The sequence below is a fragment of the Canis lupus genome, chromosome 26 (assembly GCF_048164855.1).
Source record: "Canis lupus baileyi chromosome 26, mCanLup2.hap1, whole genome shotgun sequence".
NCBI lineage: Eukaryota > Metazoa > Chordata > Mammalia > Carnivora > Canidae > Canis > Canis lupus.
This window is the reverse complement of record NC_132863.1, coordinates 7,698,304-7,718,149: the sequence shown is the minus strand read 5'-3', so window position 1 is coordinate 7,718,149 and position 19,846 is coordinate 7,698,304. Positions and strand designations below refer to the sequence as shown.

Below are 19,846 nucleotides of genomic sequence, written 5' to 3'. Positions count from 1 at the left end.
CTTCTCCTGGAAGTTGTCCGTCTAGCTGATCTTCTGGGGGAGGGGCCTGCTGTGCTGATTTTCAGGTGTTAGCAGTTGGGGGAGCTGCTGTGCCCCTGCCTGGTGCAGGGCTCAGTGGGGGTTGTTTACCCCGTGAGGCCGCAGGAGGAACAGCCCCAGTGGCGGGGCAGCTCTGGAAACCTGGATTCAGCTCCGGCAGGAACTCCGTCTGCAGGGCCTGGAGGCTCCGGGCGGGGCCGCTGATCTGCTCAGCTGGGGCAGGAGCGTCCTCGCTGTCCTGGGCCCTCCCGGCCTCTGCCTGTCCCGGGGGAGGCGGGATCCTGGGCTGTGTCCCGGCGCCCTGTGCTCCGGAGCCTGCGCTGGTGGATTCGCGCTCCCGGGCCGCGCAGCCCCCTCCGCGGAGCCGCCGCCCGAGCCCCTCCGAGCTGCTCCTGGAACCGCGCAGCCCCCTCCGCACGGAGCCTCTTCCTCTGCCCGAGCCCCTCCGAGCTGCTCCCGGGGCCGCGCAGCCCCCTCCGCGGAGCCGCCCCCGAGCCCCCCCGAGCTGCTCCGGGTCCCGCCGGGTCCCGCCGTGCGCGCTGCAGCCCTCAGGGAGCTCGGCGCACTCTCCCGGGGCGCAGGTGTCTGTTAGCGTCCCCGGAGCCCGAGGGCATCCCCGCCCTCCTGGGTCCTGCTCCAACTCCCCGCGAGCCCCTTTCTGCCCGGGAAGGTCGGTGCAGCTCCTGCTCCTCCGGGACGGGGCTCTCCTGTCCTGGGGACACTCGCCCCGGCCTCAGCCCGGCTCCTCGCGGGGCCCCTCCCCCTTGGAGGCCTTTTGTTTTTTTATTTCTTTTTCCCCGTCTTCCTACCTTGATAGAAGCGCGAACTCTTCTCACTGTTGCATTCCAGCTGGTCTCTCTTTAAATCTCAGGCCGAATTCATAGATTTTCAGGATAATTTGAAGGTTTTCTAGGTAGTTTGGTGGAGACAGGTGATTTGGAGACCCTACTCTTCCGCCATCTTGCTCCTCCCCCCTCTTTTTGATTTTTAAATCAGTGTTTGACATCTTCAATCAAAGGGACTGAGACAAAAAAATTAAAATTAAAAATATAGTATTGAAAATTTGCAAAACCATCCAAAATGCACAACAAATATAAATAATGAGCCCTTCAAATGATGTTTCTTGAGAGTTTGTTAGATTTATCCTTCTGAGATTATTAAAGCCTTGGGAGATGCTCTCTCTTGTTGCCAATCCCTTTCAGGACTCAACCATTATTGCTGGATGCCTAACACGTTCCCAGTTCTGCTGTGGGTGGTGGGATGCAGCTGTGAGCCAGCCAACAGGTCACCTGTCCTCACACTCACGCTTAAAGGCTAAGAGAAGACACAGATAATGAGCAAAGAAGCACAATAATATCAGATAATAATTGCTTCTATAATCAAAACAAAGCAAGGTGGTAGAGAATAACCAGGCCGAGGACACAAGTAGCAACTTGAGTTGTAGCAGGTTCTTTAGCCCGACACCTGGGCTTCTGCAGAGCTCCTTGGAGCAACCCCAGGTGGCGCCAGTTGGTATTGGCCTTACCTGTCTTCCTTGTTAGGTCAGAGCCCATAGATCTTTGCATTGAGCTTTGGAATGGGATCTCCTTTGTTCAACGATTCTGAAAAAGAGTTTGAAATCCATACTGTTGACCATCATCAAAATACCCTGAAATTTCTCTGCCAGCAATGAATTGACTCCACATATTTGGCCGATAGAGCTCAAAACATTTCAATGAGTTCATATATATTTTATCTGAGTTTTAAAATAAACCAGTGAAAATTGCACATTGGCACAATGATGAACGTATTTTCAGATCCTTCAGATCCTTAGGTCAGCAAGGATTCACTCCTCAGCCTGCAGATTAATATTCATGAGCACAAAAGGGGGTGGTAGGCTACACTGAGGTTTGTGGGCAGATGCAGCATTTCCCTGTGTGGGAGTGTAAGTTGGCCTTTTGTAACGTAAGCAGGGGGTAGAAAAGATTTAGCTCAAATCCCTGGGCCTTACAGCTCTTAGAGAAGGAAGTCATGGAATCCCCATTGGTCATTAGTGTAGTGATCAGGCCTGCATGGTGGGAGGATAGAAATGTTTGTTGTGAGCACTGCGTTTCCCCAGGCCTTTGAATCACACCAGCAGAGGAGAGCATTTTACATCTGTAAAGACTGTAAAGACACAGAGTCCTAGCCCCCCTGGGCTTCCTTCTCTCCCTTTGTGTCTTACCTTTACTCTCTTGCCTTCCCTTTTTCTCTCTTTTTTATCTGTCTCTGTCTTTCCCTGTCTCTCTCTCAATCTCTCTCTCTCTCTCTCTCTCTGTCTCTCTCTGTGTAGCTCCTAAAGCATCCAGGGACAGAGGAGAGAGAAAACCCTTGGGTCACCCTGAGCCTCTGTCTTGGCGACAAATGGTGCAGTGGCTTGCAAAAATGAATACTGTCCTCATTCAGTTAATGTATGCCTCATTCCTCCTGAGCTTAACAAGATTAAAGGAATGTCGGGCGCCTGGCCCCAGAATATGAATGAGAGCCTTGCTTCCAGTCTCTGGCTGCCCCTGCCTCCTTGGACGCTGAAGCAGTCAGATTAATGCACACTGGCTCTGATGTTCTGTGCAGCATAAAGCAAGCCAGGGAGGGCAGGAAGAGGAAAGAGGCAGAGAGACAAAAGCTGCAAAGTGAGAGGGCAAAGGGCGGGGCTGGATGCACCACACTGGCTGGATGAGGAAACGCAATGTTGCCATCAGTGGGCACAAGGGACAGTCCAGGCCTACTCCAGCAGGGTTGAATTTCTCTCACCTTCCAGTCCAAGTCAACTATTCAATTCAGGCCATCTGCACCCTAGACAAGTTCAAGACCATTTGAGTGTCCTTCTTGCAGGCAAGTGAATACCAGCCCAGCTTCCCTGCTCACAAAGTGGGCACAACTTCTTGTCAAAAGAAGCTGCACTATTTGGTTTACTCTGTGATCTGTTGAGCACTGTTGTTGAGTACATTTTTAAAATAAATAAAATACAGGGAGGACAAAAGCAAAATGTGAGGTTTTAACTTCTTATCCCTTATAAAATGAACCATAAAGCTTATCTTCCAAGGGCACTTGGGAGGCTCAGTCAGTTAAACATCTGCTTTCAGCTCAGGTCATCATCCCAGGGTCCTGGGATAAAGCCCCGCATTGGGCTCCCTGCTGTGCGGGGAACCTGCTTCCCTCTCTGCCTCTGCCTGCTGCTCCCCCTGCTTGTGCTCTCTCTCTTTGTCAAATAAATAAAATATTTTCAAAAATCCACAAAAAACAAAATTTAGCTTCCAGAAAGTTCAAACTAAAGATTATGCACATTCTTTTCGAGCTTCTCCCCAAGAGAAAGGATACTGATTATTAGTCAGCAAGAATGGTGACCTGATTTGTGGGTAGAGAAAACCCATAAGTGGAAAACCTTGCATGTTATTATTTGTTATTCTGGACCTGTCATTTCTGTGGGGGGAGGGGGGGGGATCAACTAAAGTCATGGAACTATGCATCTATTCACCAAATATTTATCAAGCTTAAAATAATGCTGATAACGTAGGACACAAGAAAAGAACAAAAGAGACAAGTGCTCTGTAATCAGAGATTTTGCTGTCTAGTGATGCATGTGTTGACCAAGAAGAACTATAAAGCCACCAAAAGCATTTATTTGGGTCTTAGGGATTGCAATCAGGGAGACACAGAGTGTCTCCAAAGTGTGCTCCAAACTGCAAGCCAGGAGTGTGGGTTTGTACAGGCAAAATCCTATAACTTGTTTTGAAAGAATTAGTGTTGGTACTGAGAGAGTTCAAGGGAGTATCTAAGGCTGGCTCTTCAGCTAACAAATGCTACTTTATCTCGGTTTTAGTCCAGAGTAAAAGGATGTTCTCCAGGAGGTGGTTAAGGTGCAATCAGCAAGTCATAATTGACAAGTCAAAAGTCCATGGTGTTCCAAAGATTGAAATAGGAGATGCACAGAGGCCTTGTTTCCTCAGTGTCCTCCCCACCTATTCTGGATGCCTCTGTTAGCCATGCTTACTTTGGTTTGCGATCTCCTTCCACCAAAGAAACTTCACAGATAAGCAATTATACCAGAAGGCTGAAAGGGTGGTGTTGGAGGGTGTGGGGATGGAGGGTGCGGGGGAATTGGATCCAGAAAGACTGCTGGGGAAATGCCTACTGCACACATAGGTTAATCAGAAGAAGGATGAGCATTGGGAGAATTGTATGCAAACACAAGGGGTGGGCTCCGGACACTGAGGAGGAAGCAGACCCTTAGAGAGAAGGCAGTTTCATGTCAATTTGACAAGTCCTGCAAGAACCTGTCTTATCCTTATTTAAGTGGACTTGCATGCCATGTCAGAGAGTGATGCTCAGGTCATAGTGTCCCTTGACCATGGTAAATAGAGTTAAGAGGTGCCAGGATCCAGGTTTTGACTGTGTAGAGCCCAGTCTCCTCGCTTCATAACTCCCGTGGAAAGAAAGACTTAGGCCAGCTTTTCTAACATTCTAGGCTCTTACCCACGAAAGAGAACTAGCATTCCAAGCAGAGAACAATACAGCCCCAAACAGCAATGTCTGGAGGATAGTAATAGAGGGACAAAGTGCCCATCCCATTGGCTGCTGCTGCATTAACTCTGGAGACACTGGTCACGGACACTCAGAGGGTGATGTGAACTATGGGTGCCCTCAAGTGTGCCCCTGCTGCATCCCTGTGTACAGTTCAGGTTTACTCACAATCAAGGACTGCGGGACCTGGTTCTTTCTTACTATCCCAGCAAGAAGTTACTCCTACAAGTTGTTGGAATAGCACAGACTTGACATAGGTGACGTAGGGGAGAAGGGGGAGGGCGGGGGGCTGTATCATATACTCCATTACTAATACATTTCAGAATGACCCATTCAACATTTCTGTCCTTCCCAAAGCCCCTTCCAGCTGCCAGGCAACCTGGAGTCCTCTTTTCCTGATTCTGCCGGCCTTTGCATTCCTGCCCCTTTCTTTGCCCCCTAATCTCCATGGTTTATTATTAAATATTTAAATCAATTGCATCCCCCCCTACTGTCCTGACAGTGGGTTTATTTCTCCAGCAACACAGCTTCCCTGCATCTGTCAACACCCAGTCACTGAAGGCTGAGCTTCCTCTCAGAAACAGACGTATCAGGGAATCCCTTCAACAAAGGTGGTCTCTCCCCATTAGAAATGCTAGTAAAGTTGGTGGGGGAACAATTTCTTCAAAGGGGTACATAACGTAAGGTGTGCGAGGAGGCCAAAAAGGACGGAGTGGCACAGTCTGTGTTCCTCCTTCATCCTCTGAGGCTGCAGCCCACATGTATCCTGAGGTTGGACTCGAGATTCCAGTGTCCCCTGGGACACCCGGGTGGCAGGCCCTCCACCACACCCAAGACCCGAGCCCTCATCGTCACCCCCCACACACACCTGCCCTGTGTCCACCAAAGTGTCTCCTGCCCACACGGGTCCACAGGTATCCGGATGCTGGACCAGCCATTCATGACGGACATCATCGAGGCCTCGTCCATCAGCCACATGCCTCAGCTGATCGACATCTACAGTGCCAGCTGGGGCCCAACAGACAACGGGAAGACGGTGGACGGGCCCCGCGAGCTCACACTTCAGGCCATGGCCGACGGCGTCAACAAGGTAAGGCCTTTCCTGCGACCACCAGGCCCAGATCCAATGGGGTGGGGCGGGGGCTGCCGGGGGTGGGAGGCATCCAGGGAAGGTGATGAGAATGAGGCAAGGCAGAGGTGGGGCTGTTACCCTGTGCATTAGCTCAGGGCCTCCGAGAGATGGACCCCCAAGCAGGCTTAGCAGTGCAGAATTATTGCAGGGGGCTCCCTTAAAGGGTAAAGAGGAGAAGGCAAGAGGTGCCTTCGGACGGTGATGCCAGCCTGGCCCATGCAAAGGAATGGGGAGGAAGGAGGGTCTCCCTGGGGGCCTGTGCTGGCATTGCCACTGTGCCACACGTCAGCTGGGAGCACCCCCCAGGCAGTGGGGTCTGGGTACAGCAGGGTGGGGGGTCCAGAGGCAGCAGCAGGGTTGCGGCTCCCCTGTGCTCTCATGGCAGGAGTGTGAGCCACGATTTTCTAGGCTGCCCATCCCTGATATTAGCCCAGAAATGGATGGGGCCAAGTAAAAGAGACCAAGGCAGAGTGTCCGAAGGGAGGCCAGCTGGGTCATCAGCCCATGTAAGGAAATAAGTTCCCTCCCTACAGTCTCAGGGCAGAGGTCATCTCTGACAAGACATGAGCCAGGCCCCGTGATCAGAGCCTTCTGAGTTCAGGTCCCACAGGGCACTCAATGTCTGGGTGTATCCGCAAATGACTTACCTCCCTATGCCACTGTTTTTTGCCTGTAAGATGGTGATAATCAGATTTCTCCTGGGATCATTGTAAGGTGTAAATGACATAAATAGGCCAGTGTTGGGCCCTGGGAAGTTCTGCGGGAAGATGTGGTGTTTACCTAGGTCATTATGGACACTTAACCAATCTCCCCAAAACTTTGTGGCATAAAGCACAGTGTTTTAGTAGGCTTGTAGGCTGTGTGGGTGAAGAACTCAGGGCAGAGTGGGGATGGCTGGTCTCAGCTCCCAAGAGTCCTGGGCCTCAGATGGAAGGCTCCAGGCTTGAATTGCCAAACAGTTGTGTCTTCGAGTGCTCTTATGATTGCCTAACTACTCACCATTGGTGCCACAACACCAACCGCCCAGAGTACTTAGTCATTTTGTCTTATTTCGTCTTGTCTTCAAGTGATAGTGATGCCCTTTCCATCAGGGCATGAGCCATAGACATGGGAATCACAGGTCCCAAGATTACAATGGTGTGTAGAGTAAGAATAACCAGATCCTAAGTAAGGGAAAGACAAGTATGTGAGGTTTAGTAGATGGACCTTTGGAAGCACATTTTAGGAATTTTTAGAAAGTTTGCTTCTTGGATTTTAACCAATTTCAAATGGATGAAATGGTTATAGCCATATTTGGATATCTAAACTAGCACTGTTATAAATGAGCTGCAAAATACATCTGTTCTGTTTATGTTTGAGTTATTTACAATCTGTGTGAAATATACATGAACTTACTACTTACACATTTATATCACTAAAGTAGGTATGTGTACGAAACACCCCAAACTCAACAGCTTAGAAAAATAAAAATATTGAAGAAAGAGTGGACAACTGGAGGCTGTTTTTTTTGTTGTTGTTATTTTAAAGTGTTACAAAATGCTAACATTGTGTTTTGTTTTATTTACTGCTTTCACTGTTAAATCCCACAACTTACTCATCTTATAACTGGAAGCTTATACCCTTTGACCTACGCATGGCATCCCCAGTCCTCTTCACCCCTCAGCCCCCGCCCCTCTCAGTTTCTATGAGTCTGACTCTTTTTTAAAGTCCACATATAAGTGATACCATACCATGAAGTATTTGTCTTTCTTTGGCTTATTTCACTTACCATAATGCCCTCTAGGTCCATCCATGTTGTCATAAATAGCAGGATTTCCTTCTTTTTATGGCTGAATAATATTCTACTGTGTGTGGTGGGGGGGAGGTATATGTATATATGTATACCTTTATGCATTCATGCGTTGCTGGGACACTTCAGTTGTTTCCATGTCTTGGCTACTGTGAATAATGCTGCAGTGAACATGGGGGTGCAGATATCTCAAGAAGATAATTTCATTTCCTTCCGATTATCCCAGAAGTGGGATTTGGGAGTCATATGGTAGTTCTGTTTCTAATTTTTTAAGGAACCCCCATACTGTTTTCCACAGTGGCTGCACCAATTTGCATTCCCACCAACAATGCACAGGGGTTCGTCTTTTTCCACGTTTTCACCAACACTTAGCTTTTTGATACTAGTGAAGGCAACTTTTTCTACACATTTCCTGAGGTCAGAAAACATGTGTTTTCCACACCAGCTATCCTTAAAAACTGGCCTAGCACTTAAAAACATGATAGATCAGCTGTTCAATATGTAGTTGTGAAATTAATACGTGAATGAAATTTGATGGGTGACACCTGGTGTTATATGTTGGCAAATCAGACTTCAATAAAAAAAAAGAAATTTAATGGTTGAAAGATTAAAAGTCACATAAAAATCTGTAACTGTAGTGAATATCAGTGATGCCCACCTCCATCTCCTTTATCAAGCTTCAGGTGGGGGGTGGGGAACTCTCAGATGCTGATGACTCCCTTCCCTGGAGAACTGCCCTGGCTGATGGGAGACTTTCATCAGATGGTTATGCCCACACACACACTCGGGGGGCAGCCTACAACAAATGCCTGAGTTGGGGGTGGAAGAGGCCAGCCTGCTTGCCCCAAATAGGGACCACTCTGAGCTATAATTTATGCTCCAGAACCCACAGTGAATCAGGCCAAGGCTTGACTTTACTTGAGAACATATCGTTTTGGGATTCCTTCCACTCCCTCATTGACTGATGTCCCCTGAGTGCTCATTCTCAACACATCTGCTGGGCCCAAGTCCCTAACTTGGACTCTGCTTCTAGTGAACCTACTCTAAGTAAGACATTAGCCCACTGAGGTTCACTCTTTCCCTTGGCTGCCAGGAAGCTCAGAACTAAGTTTGTGTCTAACAATGTAGGGGTTTAGGGGCTGAATTTTCTGCTATCTCATTTTCTCCCCTCTCTTCACCAACCATGGCCTCTAAAATCAGTCCTTAGCTTTTGTTCCCATGTCCTTTTTTGTATTCCTATTGAATCCAAATCTTTGAATACTAGGAAGTATAAAATTTGTAAAAGAATTCATAAAATGAGTTTTGTCTGATTCAGTTAAATTTAGGTGTAAGAAATTTAACTTTGGGATCCTCAAATTGTTTCTTACTTCCACAATGCCTAGTCTTCATGGATTAAACCATCTCATTGGACAAAAATTGACAGAGTCTAGGTCCTAAACAATAGTAAAGAGTAAGTCAAACAAACTGCCACCTCTTAGGGGTGCCTGGGTGGCTCAGTCCATTAAGCATCTGCCTTTGGCTCAGGTCATGATCCCAGGGTCCTGGGATCAAGCCCTGTGTGGGGCTCCCTGGTCAGCAGGGAGTATCCTTCTCCCTTTCCCTCCACCTGCCACCCCTCTTGCTTGTGCTTGCTTGCTCTCTCTCTCTCTCTCTCTGTCAAATAAATAATACAAACTTAAAATAATAAAGTACCATCCCTCAGAGCAGGTATCAGCCAACCTTGGCCCACAGGCCAGACCCAATGTACTAGCTATCTTTGCAAATAAAGTTTTCTTAGAACACAGCCAGGTTGATCCAGGCCTTTGTGTCTTTGCTACCATGATTTCTCTTCCAGTCATGGCTGTCGTGGTCTCCACATGCAGGGAGGCACCTGGAGCAAGTGATGATGGAATCATCACTCAGAACCACAGGCTCTTCTGCTAGCCTGTTCCCATCTCCACATAGCTTCACTAGACAGCCAGTGTTTCATGAAAGGGGGATGCCTCTGTTGCAGGGATTTTTTTAAAGAATTGACATGAACAAGTTAGAGAGCTGAGCTTGACAGCTGGGATACCCAAGTTCTCACCTCAATCCTGTCCCCTGTTGACCTTCGGACTAGTCACTTGGTTTCTCCATGCCTTACTTTCTTCTTCGTTAAAATAGTCCACGTCAGTGGTTCTCAAAGTGTGGCCACTGGCCCACCTGCAAATTGGTGAGAAATTCAGACCCTCAGCCCCACCCACCAACCCACCTGATGTATCAGAGCTGCGTTTTAACAGGGTCACACTCAAGTTTGAGAGGTGCCACTCTAAATGTTTCTAGAATATGTATCTCATAATCCTAAAATACTAAGACCACAGAACAATGTGGTTTTAAAAATCCCCCAGTGACTAGAAAAGGTCAGTAGAAGTGACTCGTTTTCTGGAAGTAATGGCACTGCACATCCCCATCCAGGTGTTAACCACTGAAGGCATTGATGACTAAGCCAGATACTCTGGTTTGTCTCTGAGCTGTAGGAACAGAAGCCCAGGTAGCTCAACTGATGGGGTTTCTTGTAAGGATGCATGAGGAGGGGCAAGGGCAATGGGATGGATTCAGGCAGGATCTCATACAGGCTGGGACCAGACAAATATTCTGCATCGAACATGACTGCAGGACTGGCCACTGAGTGTGTGGAGATCCCCATGGGATCTGACAGGACTGGGGGCATGGGGAGGGGTAGGAGGTAGTGGTACCACCACATTTCAGTGCCTCAACCCTTAAGAGTTTTTAAGATGAAACATTTGACACACAAACAGGTTGTTTGCTTATTGTTTGTTTGCTTATTGGCAAACAGCCACTGTGTGGCTGGAGAGAAATTGTTGCGCATCCAAGCCCAAGACCAGGTGACAAGTACCCTGGGGAACACTTGGCAGATGTCTTCCTTCCCCAGCAGACATGGATTTCCACTCAGAAGGGTTTTTGACACCCAACACCAAAAGAGAGACATATAGGTGACATCTGCCCTCTGTCTGAATTTACAAAGCACATGGCATTCAATGCAGCACATTCCCGAGTGGCTCCTGTCATTTTCCATGGACTTCTGAACTGTTCCCCACATCTGAAGTCTGAGTATTTCTCTCTTCCATCTGTAGCCTGCCCTGCTGCAACTAGAAAGGCCCTTTCAAGTGTGATTGTTCTGGAAAGCATGCCAACTGTGCCAAAACTTAAAGAGAAAAATTGTTATGACTTGTCTTTAGATGACAGCATGTAAATATTTTAGAAAGTGAAGTGAGTATGATGAAAAATACATGATTTCTCATTCGACTTTCCCCCAAGCTATGGGAATGGTTCTTTTCTTGTTTCAAGGTGACATTTTTTTTTAGACAGAATCATAGAGTCTCGTGCATGATGATGTATTATACTTGAGCAAAGATCTCCTCTCAGTTATCTGATCAGCTCTAAAGGAAAGTCCATTTTGGAAAGGTAGTGTCCACCTAAACGAAGGAGTCAGATAATTACCTAGTACACAAGGGTAGGTCTTACGCTTGTCTTTGAATTTTAGCATCATGCTAAGTCAGTTTTGTTTGGCCAACATAGCAATGATAAAGGAAAAGGAGGCTGAGGGACCTTTTGGGGGATGTGCTGTTTTCCCCAAACCCCATCACTCCTAATTGACTTCTATTTCGCACACAAATATCACCTACCTGGCTCCTTGCAGATTTGAGTTTGCATATTCATTTTTTCAGTGAATACTTAAGGGAACCAGCAAGAAGCAGAGGAGAAAAGAGGGAAGGAATCTTTTTTCCCTTTATTTGTTTTTTCCTCTTTATAGTCTACTGCTGACCATACAATAAAAACATTGTTCACATTTTATATGGAAAGTAGGTGACAGTCATAGACCACTGAATTGTGAGATATCCAATAACTGATTTCTTTCTTAGTTTGGGATCCTGTAAAATCCTTGTCCTGAGACAAGGATTAAGTTCAGGCATTTGCTTTGGGAGGGAATACCAGTAGTGAAAGGGGCCAGTGAAGGGGGTGCGTTATCAAGCCACTACCACTGTGAACAACTAGAGCTTAATCCCACTGGGAAACTGGAAAACTATACAGAACACGCACTGGAGTTATCCCTCCTGGTAGCAAGGGAGCTGGGGTAAAAGTCAGTGTCTACGGAAATGCCGCAGCACTTCCCAGGGGCAGGCGTGCAGAACAGACTCTTGGGAGAAACCCCTTCTACAAAGAGAGGACTGTGGTGGCATTTGGAAATCCCCAGCACATGGAAGGTCCAAGGGATGTGGGCTTGCACCCACTTCCACCTGCTACAATCTCCAGAGTGCAGTTTGATGAAACCCAGTCTTAGGCTTAGGGTCTTCACTGGCTGGCTCATAAAGGACCAGTATTTGTTGGTCAGAAAGATGCAGCTGTTGCAGAGACTAATGGAGTAACAGAGCCCAGAAGTTGTGGGACCACAGCGTCTCATGTTGCCCTGACAACCAGAAGAGAGAAATCAGGCAACACTAGAGGGCCTTGAAAGTGACAGTTGATTCATGAACTTCCTTCCACATCTTGAGAAAGTGCAGCTACCCAGGGCAACCCTGGTCGTCTGTGGCTGGCTCTGATGGCTATACCCCAACCTCTTATTAATCATGGCTTGGGGATGCTACTGAAAGGAATATCTCAGGAATATTTAAAGACAAGGCTACAGAAAAATCCTCGGAGGCACAGGTGAGACAGAGCATTGATTGTTTATCAGGCAGTCCCTGGGGGACTGAGAAGGGCAGAGGCACAGATCCCAGATCTTTGGGCTGGAATGTACTAAAGAAGGATCACTCGCAAAACAGTGGCCTCAAAGGCACCATGTGGGCAAGAGTGGCGGAGGGCTGACAGGGAGAGAGTGATGAATTGGGTATTGGTGAAGCGAAGCTCTGGTACAGCCTGCTGAAATTTAACCGGAGCAGTGGGTCTGATCCAGTGGCAGTAAGTGCCGGGGCCTCTGGCAGGCAGTGGATACCTCCTGCCAAGGAGCTCTCAGGAACACCCCATGAGCCCTGACTTATGCTCTGAAACCAAGCAGAGGTTCACAATGGAGCAGGAGCTACCAAAGTGTGGATTCTGCGATCCAGTCTCTGAAACAATTATTGCAGTTACAGTCCCTCCTTTCACTTGTAATAAAGAAATTGGTGACTTTGGAGTGATCCGTCTTAAGTGCTGGCCAGCCTTAGGTGGGATGGCCAACCATCTTGGTTTCCCATTGTGAGCACTGAAAGTCCACCTCCAAGGAACTCCCCAGTCCCAGGCAAACTTTGACACTTGGCTGCTCGCCCTGTGGCCTAACTGGCAGTGGTGACTTACCCAAACCCCATGAAAATCCCAATCAGTTTAAGGGATTGACATGAATGAAAACCCTTCACCAACTACCATAATATCAGAAAGGCTAATCATGGTGTGTTTGGATCCTGCTAGAAATGAGACAGGATTGCATAAGAGTCTTTCCTCCAACGTGTATACACGGCAAAACAGGTAGTAATTAGAGGCAACTATAGTAGGTGCCACTAAATGTGGTTTGCCTTCAGTGAAAGATTTAAACAGAAGCCAAGGGCAACCGTACCATCCTCTGTGTGGCTTTTCTGGAGATTGGGACACCCCCAGCATGCTCTTGAACTCCTGTGGAACTTGGGACACGAGGCAGATGCTGTGATCCTGGTGACTGGGCTGCATTGGCACAGCTGCAGCGCACAGCTCCAGCCAGCCGTGGCGTCCTGCCCACCAGCCAGCCAGCTTCTCACTGCTCCTCTGCTTGAGGCCCTGCAAGGCACCACGGAAGTGTGCTCCCCAGTGTGAGCCTGGCCCCAGACTGTGAGGAATTGATGCCCCAGGAGCAACCTCCCAGCTGCATTGTCCTGGTGGGACGTTCACAGGGGTTCTCCAGAGGGATCAACCCCAGCTCCCACAGGGGAAACCTGCTCATCAGCTCACACTTGATTGGCTTTTCATGTTCTTCTGTCCCAAACGTATGCTTCCTGAGATCAGATCTCCCCAAATTACCTACTGCTCCCTGGTCCTTGTCTCAGCAACTGGTTTTGAAGGAACATAGACTGGGACCAGCCCCTTTCTCCCGTAGGCAGAGCAATTAGCTCTCTGAAAGTAAGCCTAGCTTCTTATAGGAGGATCCATTCCCCTGCTGTCCCCATTTAAGGAGCTTTGTGAACTCCCCACCACTTCCAACACTGAGTACAGAAAAGAATAGTAGTGACAAATAATGAAAATATTAAATAACTGTATCAAAATATAATTCAATCACTGTAATTGTGACAGAGAGGGACTTTCTAAGCATAAAAGCAAAGGGAAAATATTTACCAAAACTGAGTAATAAATATTACTACATAAAATCTTTCAAAATTTTTGCAAGTCTGGTCATTGTTAAAGCTCAGCAATGGACCCATGGGGATTCATTACAGTATTCACTTCATTTTTATTGTGCTTAACATTATTCAGATTAAAAGGTTTTTATTCATCCTTAAAAATAAAAAGCAATTCAGTAGGTGGATAAGTTGTCAAGAGTAAGAATACACATTTCAGGAAAAATGAAAACAGCAGCTGCTCTAATATTATACAGATGGCTACTTGAAAATTCCAGGGACTGCACTACACAGAGACTTTTTTTTAAGGCAAATCTGATATAACACAGATGGTAGCCAAGGTGATGAACTGTATCAGTTAGGAGAGGCTATGTTATGCCATGATAACAAAAAGCCCCCCAAAGTTCAGAAGCTTCAAACCACAAAAGTTTATTTCTCTTTCAGCTGCACCTCACCTGGTCAGTAGGGAGCTCTGCTTGTCACAATCTCTCAGAGAACATAGATTACATCTGGGACATTGCTAGTCCTTGTGCAGATGGAGGTGGGGGGGGGGGGTGTTCTGCAGCATCTGTCACTGACTAGTAAATGGTTCAGCCTAGAAATCACACTATGATCCACCACTCCCACTCAGAATTCATTGATTAAAATGGTTTGTGAGACCCCACCCAACCATGAAGGGATCATGGACCCAAACTGTGGACAGCTAGAAATATGACACATAGCACCAGTGACCACCACAGTGAGCCCAGAAAAACGCTAAGTGACTGAAAAGGTAACCAGTCACCTAGTGAGGACAACACAAATGTCAAAGGTGTTTGTGAGTAGTTTGAGTGAAATTGTGCAGAAAGGCAATATTTGTAAATCAATACATTGTTTTATGTGGTAGTTAAAATATGTATTTGCAAAAAATAATAGATTTATGCAATGTAGTGGGAAATCTTCTGCAAGTCAAAATGCAATATATAAAAGAAAAGATTGGGTAAATATATATGTAATACAAATGACAGGAATTTGGCTAAGGTCCTTAATTTAGAAAGAGCTCTAACAAATCAATAAAAGAAATGAAAGAAAAACATAGGCAAAGGATATTATCTTTGGGGCTTGGGGCTTTGCTGGGCTGTTCATAAAGCAACAAAAAAAATGAGCAATAAGGATGCAAAAAGATCAACTCAACTGGTCATGGAAAAATATATAACGCAAAATAACAAGGTTCCATTTTGGCCCACTGAATTGGCAAACTAGTTTTTTAAATGTATGATTCTAAACCTTGACCTACAGAGGCTGATTGTGGAATTCTTACACACTACTGGTAAAAAAATAAATTATTAACAAGCTTTGAGCAGTAGTATAGCAATATGGATCAAGAATCTTCAAACATTCATTCCTTTTGCTCTAAATTCCCCATTTTAGAAATTTCTGCCTGGAGTGCCTGGGTGGCTCAGTTAGTTGAGCATTTGATTCTTGGGATCATGAGATTGAGACCCGCATCAGGCTCCACACTCAGTGCCTCTCCCTCTCCCTCCCCATTATGTCCCTCCTTCCGCTCATACTTACTCTCTCTCAAATAAATAAATAAATAAATAAATAAATAAATAAAATCTTCAAAACAAAAAAAAAAAAAAAGGAAAGAAATTCTGCTTAAGGAAATAAACAGAAATACAAAGACACATATTTTAAAATGATGTTCATCACAGAACTTTAAAACTTAGAAACAGCCTTCCACATATGTCTAAGAAAAGGAGTAAATAAATTATGTAATGGCTATTTAATAAGACTAATAAAAATTATAGTGTAGAGGAATATTTAATTACATCAGGAAATGTTAATAATATAATAGTGAAAATACATTTGAAGCAGGGCCACAAAAGTGGGTATATTTTATGATCCTAATTTCATTCTTAAACCTGTCTTTATACTTTGCATTTATATATTAAACTGGCAGGAACCCACAACATATCACCAGGGATTTTCTATTCATGGAATATTATAAAGGATTTTTATTTTCCTCTTCAGGGTCTATATTTCAATTATTCTACAATAAATACAATTTTTGCAATAAAAAATGCAATAAATTTTTTTAAAAGTATGTCAATGTTGTATTAAAATGTCAAGATGAGTGGAGAAAAAAAAATTAGTATAACTGAGTGTTTAGGAAGAGGCAAGCTATTGTCTCCCTAGTATCTCCAGGGAGGTAATACCAGTGGATCAGGGCCTAGTCTGGTCATTCACCCAGATCACTATGCTTTGATCAGCAGGAAGGACTAACTCGCTTGGGCTCCATACTTCTCAAAGTGGGATTCTCATCTCCTGTCACCAGCAGGTGACATGCTGGGTGGGGGCACACAGAGCCACATCACCAGTGTCTGGCCAGAGCTTTACTATAGCTGACAGTAAGCAATTTGTGACATTATTTTTATATTATGGACGAAATACAAAATCTACATGAACTTTTAAGAAATTAGGGGTGAGGGGGTAATGTCAGCATAATGGCAGTGTGAATCATTTCCTTTGTTTCTCCCCTTAATTTACAAGTAGGGAATCCATAACCCAGTAGGGGTTCTTTGCATAGCACACCAGGACTCCAGAGAGAAAGAATCCTACATCTGTGTATCTGAAGGTGGGTGGATTGGACCTTGTGGCTGAGGCAAAAACAAGAGAGCTGCAGCAGAACCGGGGGAACAGCAGCAGTGGTGCCTGTAACCCCAGCAACCCTGGCAGTGGCTGTGGCTCCAGAGACAGTGGTATCCCCAGTAACCCTGGGCAGCAGCAGCAGCACCTATGATCCCAGGACACCTGGCCAGTGCACCAGCAACCTTGGCAACCTCAGCACTGGTAATGACACCTGTGCCCATGCCCAAGTAACTCTGACAGTCTCAATGACCCCTCCAGAAGAGCAGGTGGAGGGTGGAACATGTATGTTCCCAATACAGCCATAAAGTGCTTAAAAAAAGAGGAAACAAAACAAAACAAAATTGTGCTATGTTGCCACCTGCTGGAAAACAAAAGAATGGCCTCTACATCACAACCTGTTGAATTGTTAAACTCAAAGTGAACAAAATTTACCTATATAACAAAGATATTCAGTACTTCAAAGGCACCAGCAGAGGTACATGTCAAACACCACGACAAATCACAGTAATACGGTATCACCAAAAGACAATGATGGTCTCCAAGCAGCCAGTCTCCAAGTCACCAATTAGGAGCTAACTGATAGAGAACTCAAAGTAGCTGTTATGAAGAAACTCAGCAATCTCCAAGAAGACTCAGAAAAGCAATTTAATGAGCTCAGGAATAAAATTAATGAACTGAAGGAGTGGTTGGCCAAAAAGATTGAAATTCCAGAGGTGAAGAACTCAGCACATAAGATGAAGAATGCATTAAAAAGTATAGGAGATAGAGCAGATCAGATGGAAAAGAGAATAGGCGAGCTAGAAAATAGAAATCTAGAAATGATTCAAGTGGAAGAAAGAGAACTAAGATTTTTAAGAAGAAACCCTGCAAGAGCTATCAGACTCCACTAGGCAGACCAACATAAAAATAATGGGTACAGCAGGAGAGAAGGAGAGGGGGGCAGAGGATTATTTAAAGAAACAATAGCTGAAAGCTTCCCAAACCTAAGGAAAGAACCAGACAAAGCAAATAAGTCCACAAAGCTAATAGGTCACCTTACTATCTGAATGCTGGAAGACCCTTTTCAAGACACATTATCATGAAGCTGTCAAAAATTGATGATAAAGACTCCTAATGTCATCCAGGAGGGAAAAAAATGTTACCTGCAGAGGAACCCTCATTGGATTATCAGCAGATTTCTTCAACAGAAACTCTACAGGCCAGGAGAGAGTGAAATGTCATATTTAAAGTATTGAAAGATAAAAATTTCCAGCTGAGAATACTCTATCCTGCAAAGTGACCCTTCAGATATAAAGGAGAAAAGCAAACAAAAGCTGAGGCAGTTTACCACCACTGGACCTGCCTTACAAAAAAATGTTGAAAGAAGCTCCTCTACCTAAAATGAAAAGAAAAAATACCCCAAATTTTTACTAAAGTGATAGAGAAAATTATAGAGTCAAAATTATAATCCTATTTTAGAATAGGGTGTTAAATGATTATAGTATAAGTTTATAAGAGAAAAGCATTAAAAATAAATATCGCTACTACAATTTGGCAATAAACTCACAGCATAAAAAGAGCTAATTTGTGACAACAAAAGCATAAAAGGGGGGAAGAAAATGCCAGAACCTGTATAGTCAAATGAAGGTAATTTGCTATCAGAAAAAAGGACTATTTTATCTATGAGATATTTTATACAAACCTCATGGGAACTACAGAACAAAATCTAGAGCAAAGATAAAACATTTAAAAAGGCGGTGAGACTGAACAAATTGTCATAGAAAACCACCAACCTAAAAAGTAAATAAACCAAGAAAAAGAAACAATGGAGATACAAACCAATCTGAAAACAAAAGATAAAATGGCAATAGTAAGTCTTCATATATCAATAATCACCTTAAATATAAGTGGATTGAACTCACCAATCAAAAGGAACAGAGTGGATGAATTAAAACAAAGACCCAACTGTGTGCTGCCTTTGGGAGACTCTTCTCAGCTTCAAACACAAACATAGACTCAAAAGTGAAGGGGCAGAGGATGATACTCCAAGAAATGGTAGCCAGAAGAAAGTGGGTGTAGACACATTTACACCAGACAAAATAAATTTCAAGCCAAAATTGGTAAAAGAGACAAAACAGGTCATTATATAATTATGATAAAGGAATCAATACAGATCTTCCACCACTTACAATGGCTACAGCCTGATAAACCCATCACAAGTTAAAAATATAAGTTAAAAATGCATTTAATGCATCTAACCTACCAAACATAATAGCATAGCCTACCTTAAATGTGCTTACAACACTTGTATTAACCTACGGTTGGACAAAATCATCTAACACAAAGCCTATTTTATAATAGAGTTGAATATCTCAGGTAATTTATTGAATACTGTCCTGAAAGTGAATAACAAAATGATTATATGGGTACAGAATGGTTTTAAGTGTATCAATTGTTTACCTTCCTGATCACATTGCTATTGGGAACTGCAGCTTGCTGCTGCTTCTGCTGCTTACCTTCATGAGACAGTACCATACTGCATTATCACTAGGCTGGGAAAAGATTAAAAACTGAAAATTCAGGCAGCCCAGGTGGCTCAGCAGTTTAGCGCCACCTTCAGCCCAGGGCATGATCCTGGAGACCTGGGATCGAGTCCTGAGTCAGGCTCCCTGCATGGAGACGGCTTCTCCCTCTGCCTGTGTCTCTGCCTCTCTCTCTCTCTCTCTCTCTGTCTCTCATGAATAAATAAATAAAATCTTTAAAAAAACTCTGAAAATTCAAAGCATGGTTTCTACTGAATGAGTATAATTTTTGTACCATCATAAAGTTGAAAAACTAAGCCAATCCATCATAAGTCGGGACCCTCTGTATATCAAGAAGATATACAATTATAAATACATACACTCCCAATATCTGAGCACCAAAATGTATTATACAAATACTAACAAATCTTAAGGAAGAAATATACAACAATACAATAACAGTAGGGGGACTTCAATATCTCACTATCAGCAACAGAGTGATTGTGCAGACAGAAAATTAATAAGGAAAGATTGAACTTGAACACACCTTAAACAAATGGACCCAACAGACATATATAGAAACTTTCCATCCAGCAACAGAATGCACATTCTTAAGTGCGTATGAACATTCTCCAGGATCGATGATATTATAGGCCACAGAACTAATCTTAGCAAATTGAAGAGACTGAAATCATATCAACTATCTTCTCTGACCACAATGACACAAAATTAGAAGTCAACCAGAGGAAAGTGAGTAGATTCAAGTATGTGGAAACTAAACAGCATGTTTCTAAAAAAAATAATAATAATGGGTCAAAGAAAAAATCAAAAGGAAAATTATCTTGAAACATATTAAAATGAAAATCCATCATCTCAAATTTTGTGTGCTGCAGCA

At 44.6% G+C, this 19,846-nt stretch overlaps 1 protein-coding gene across 1 annotated transcript in view; it reads left to right on the top strand.

The window, feature by feature from the left end:
* Positions 1 to 19,846, top strand: part of PCSK2 (proprotein convertase subtilisin/kexin type 2) — a 255,897-nt gene that overhangs the window by 210,602 nt on the left and 25,449 nt on the right. The window contains exon 8 of the mRNA XM_072799985.1: positions 5,493 to 5,668. Coding sequence (XP_072656086.1) covers positions 5,493 to 5,668 — 176 coding nt within the window. The remainder of the gene's footprint in view (positions 1 to 5,492; positions 5,669 to 19,846) is intronic.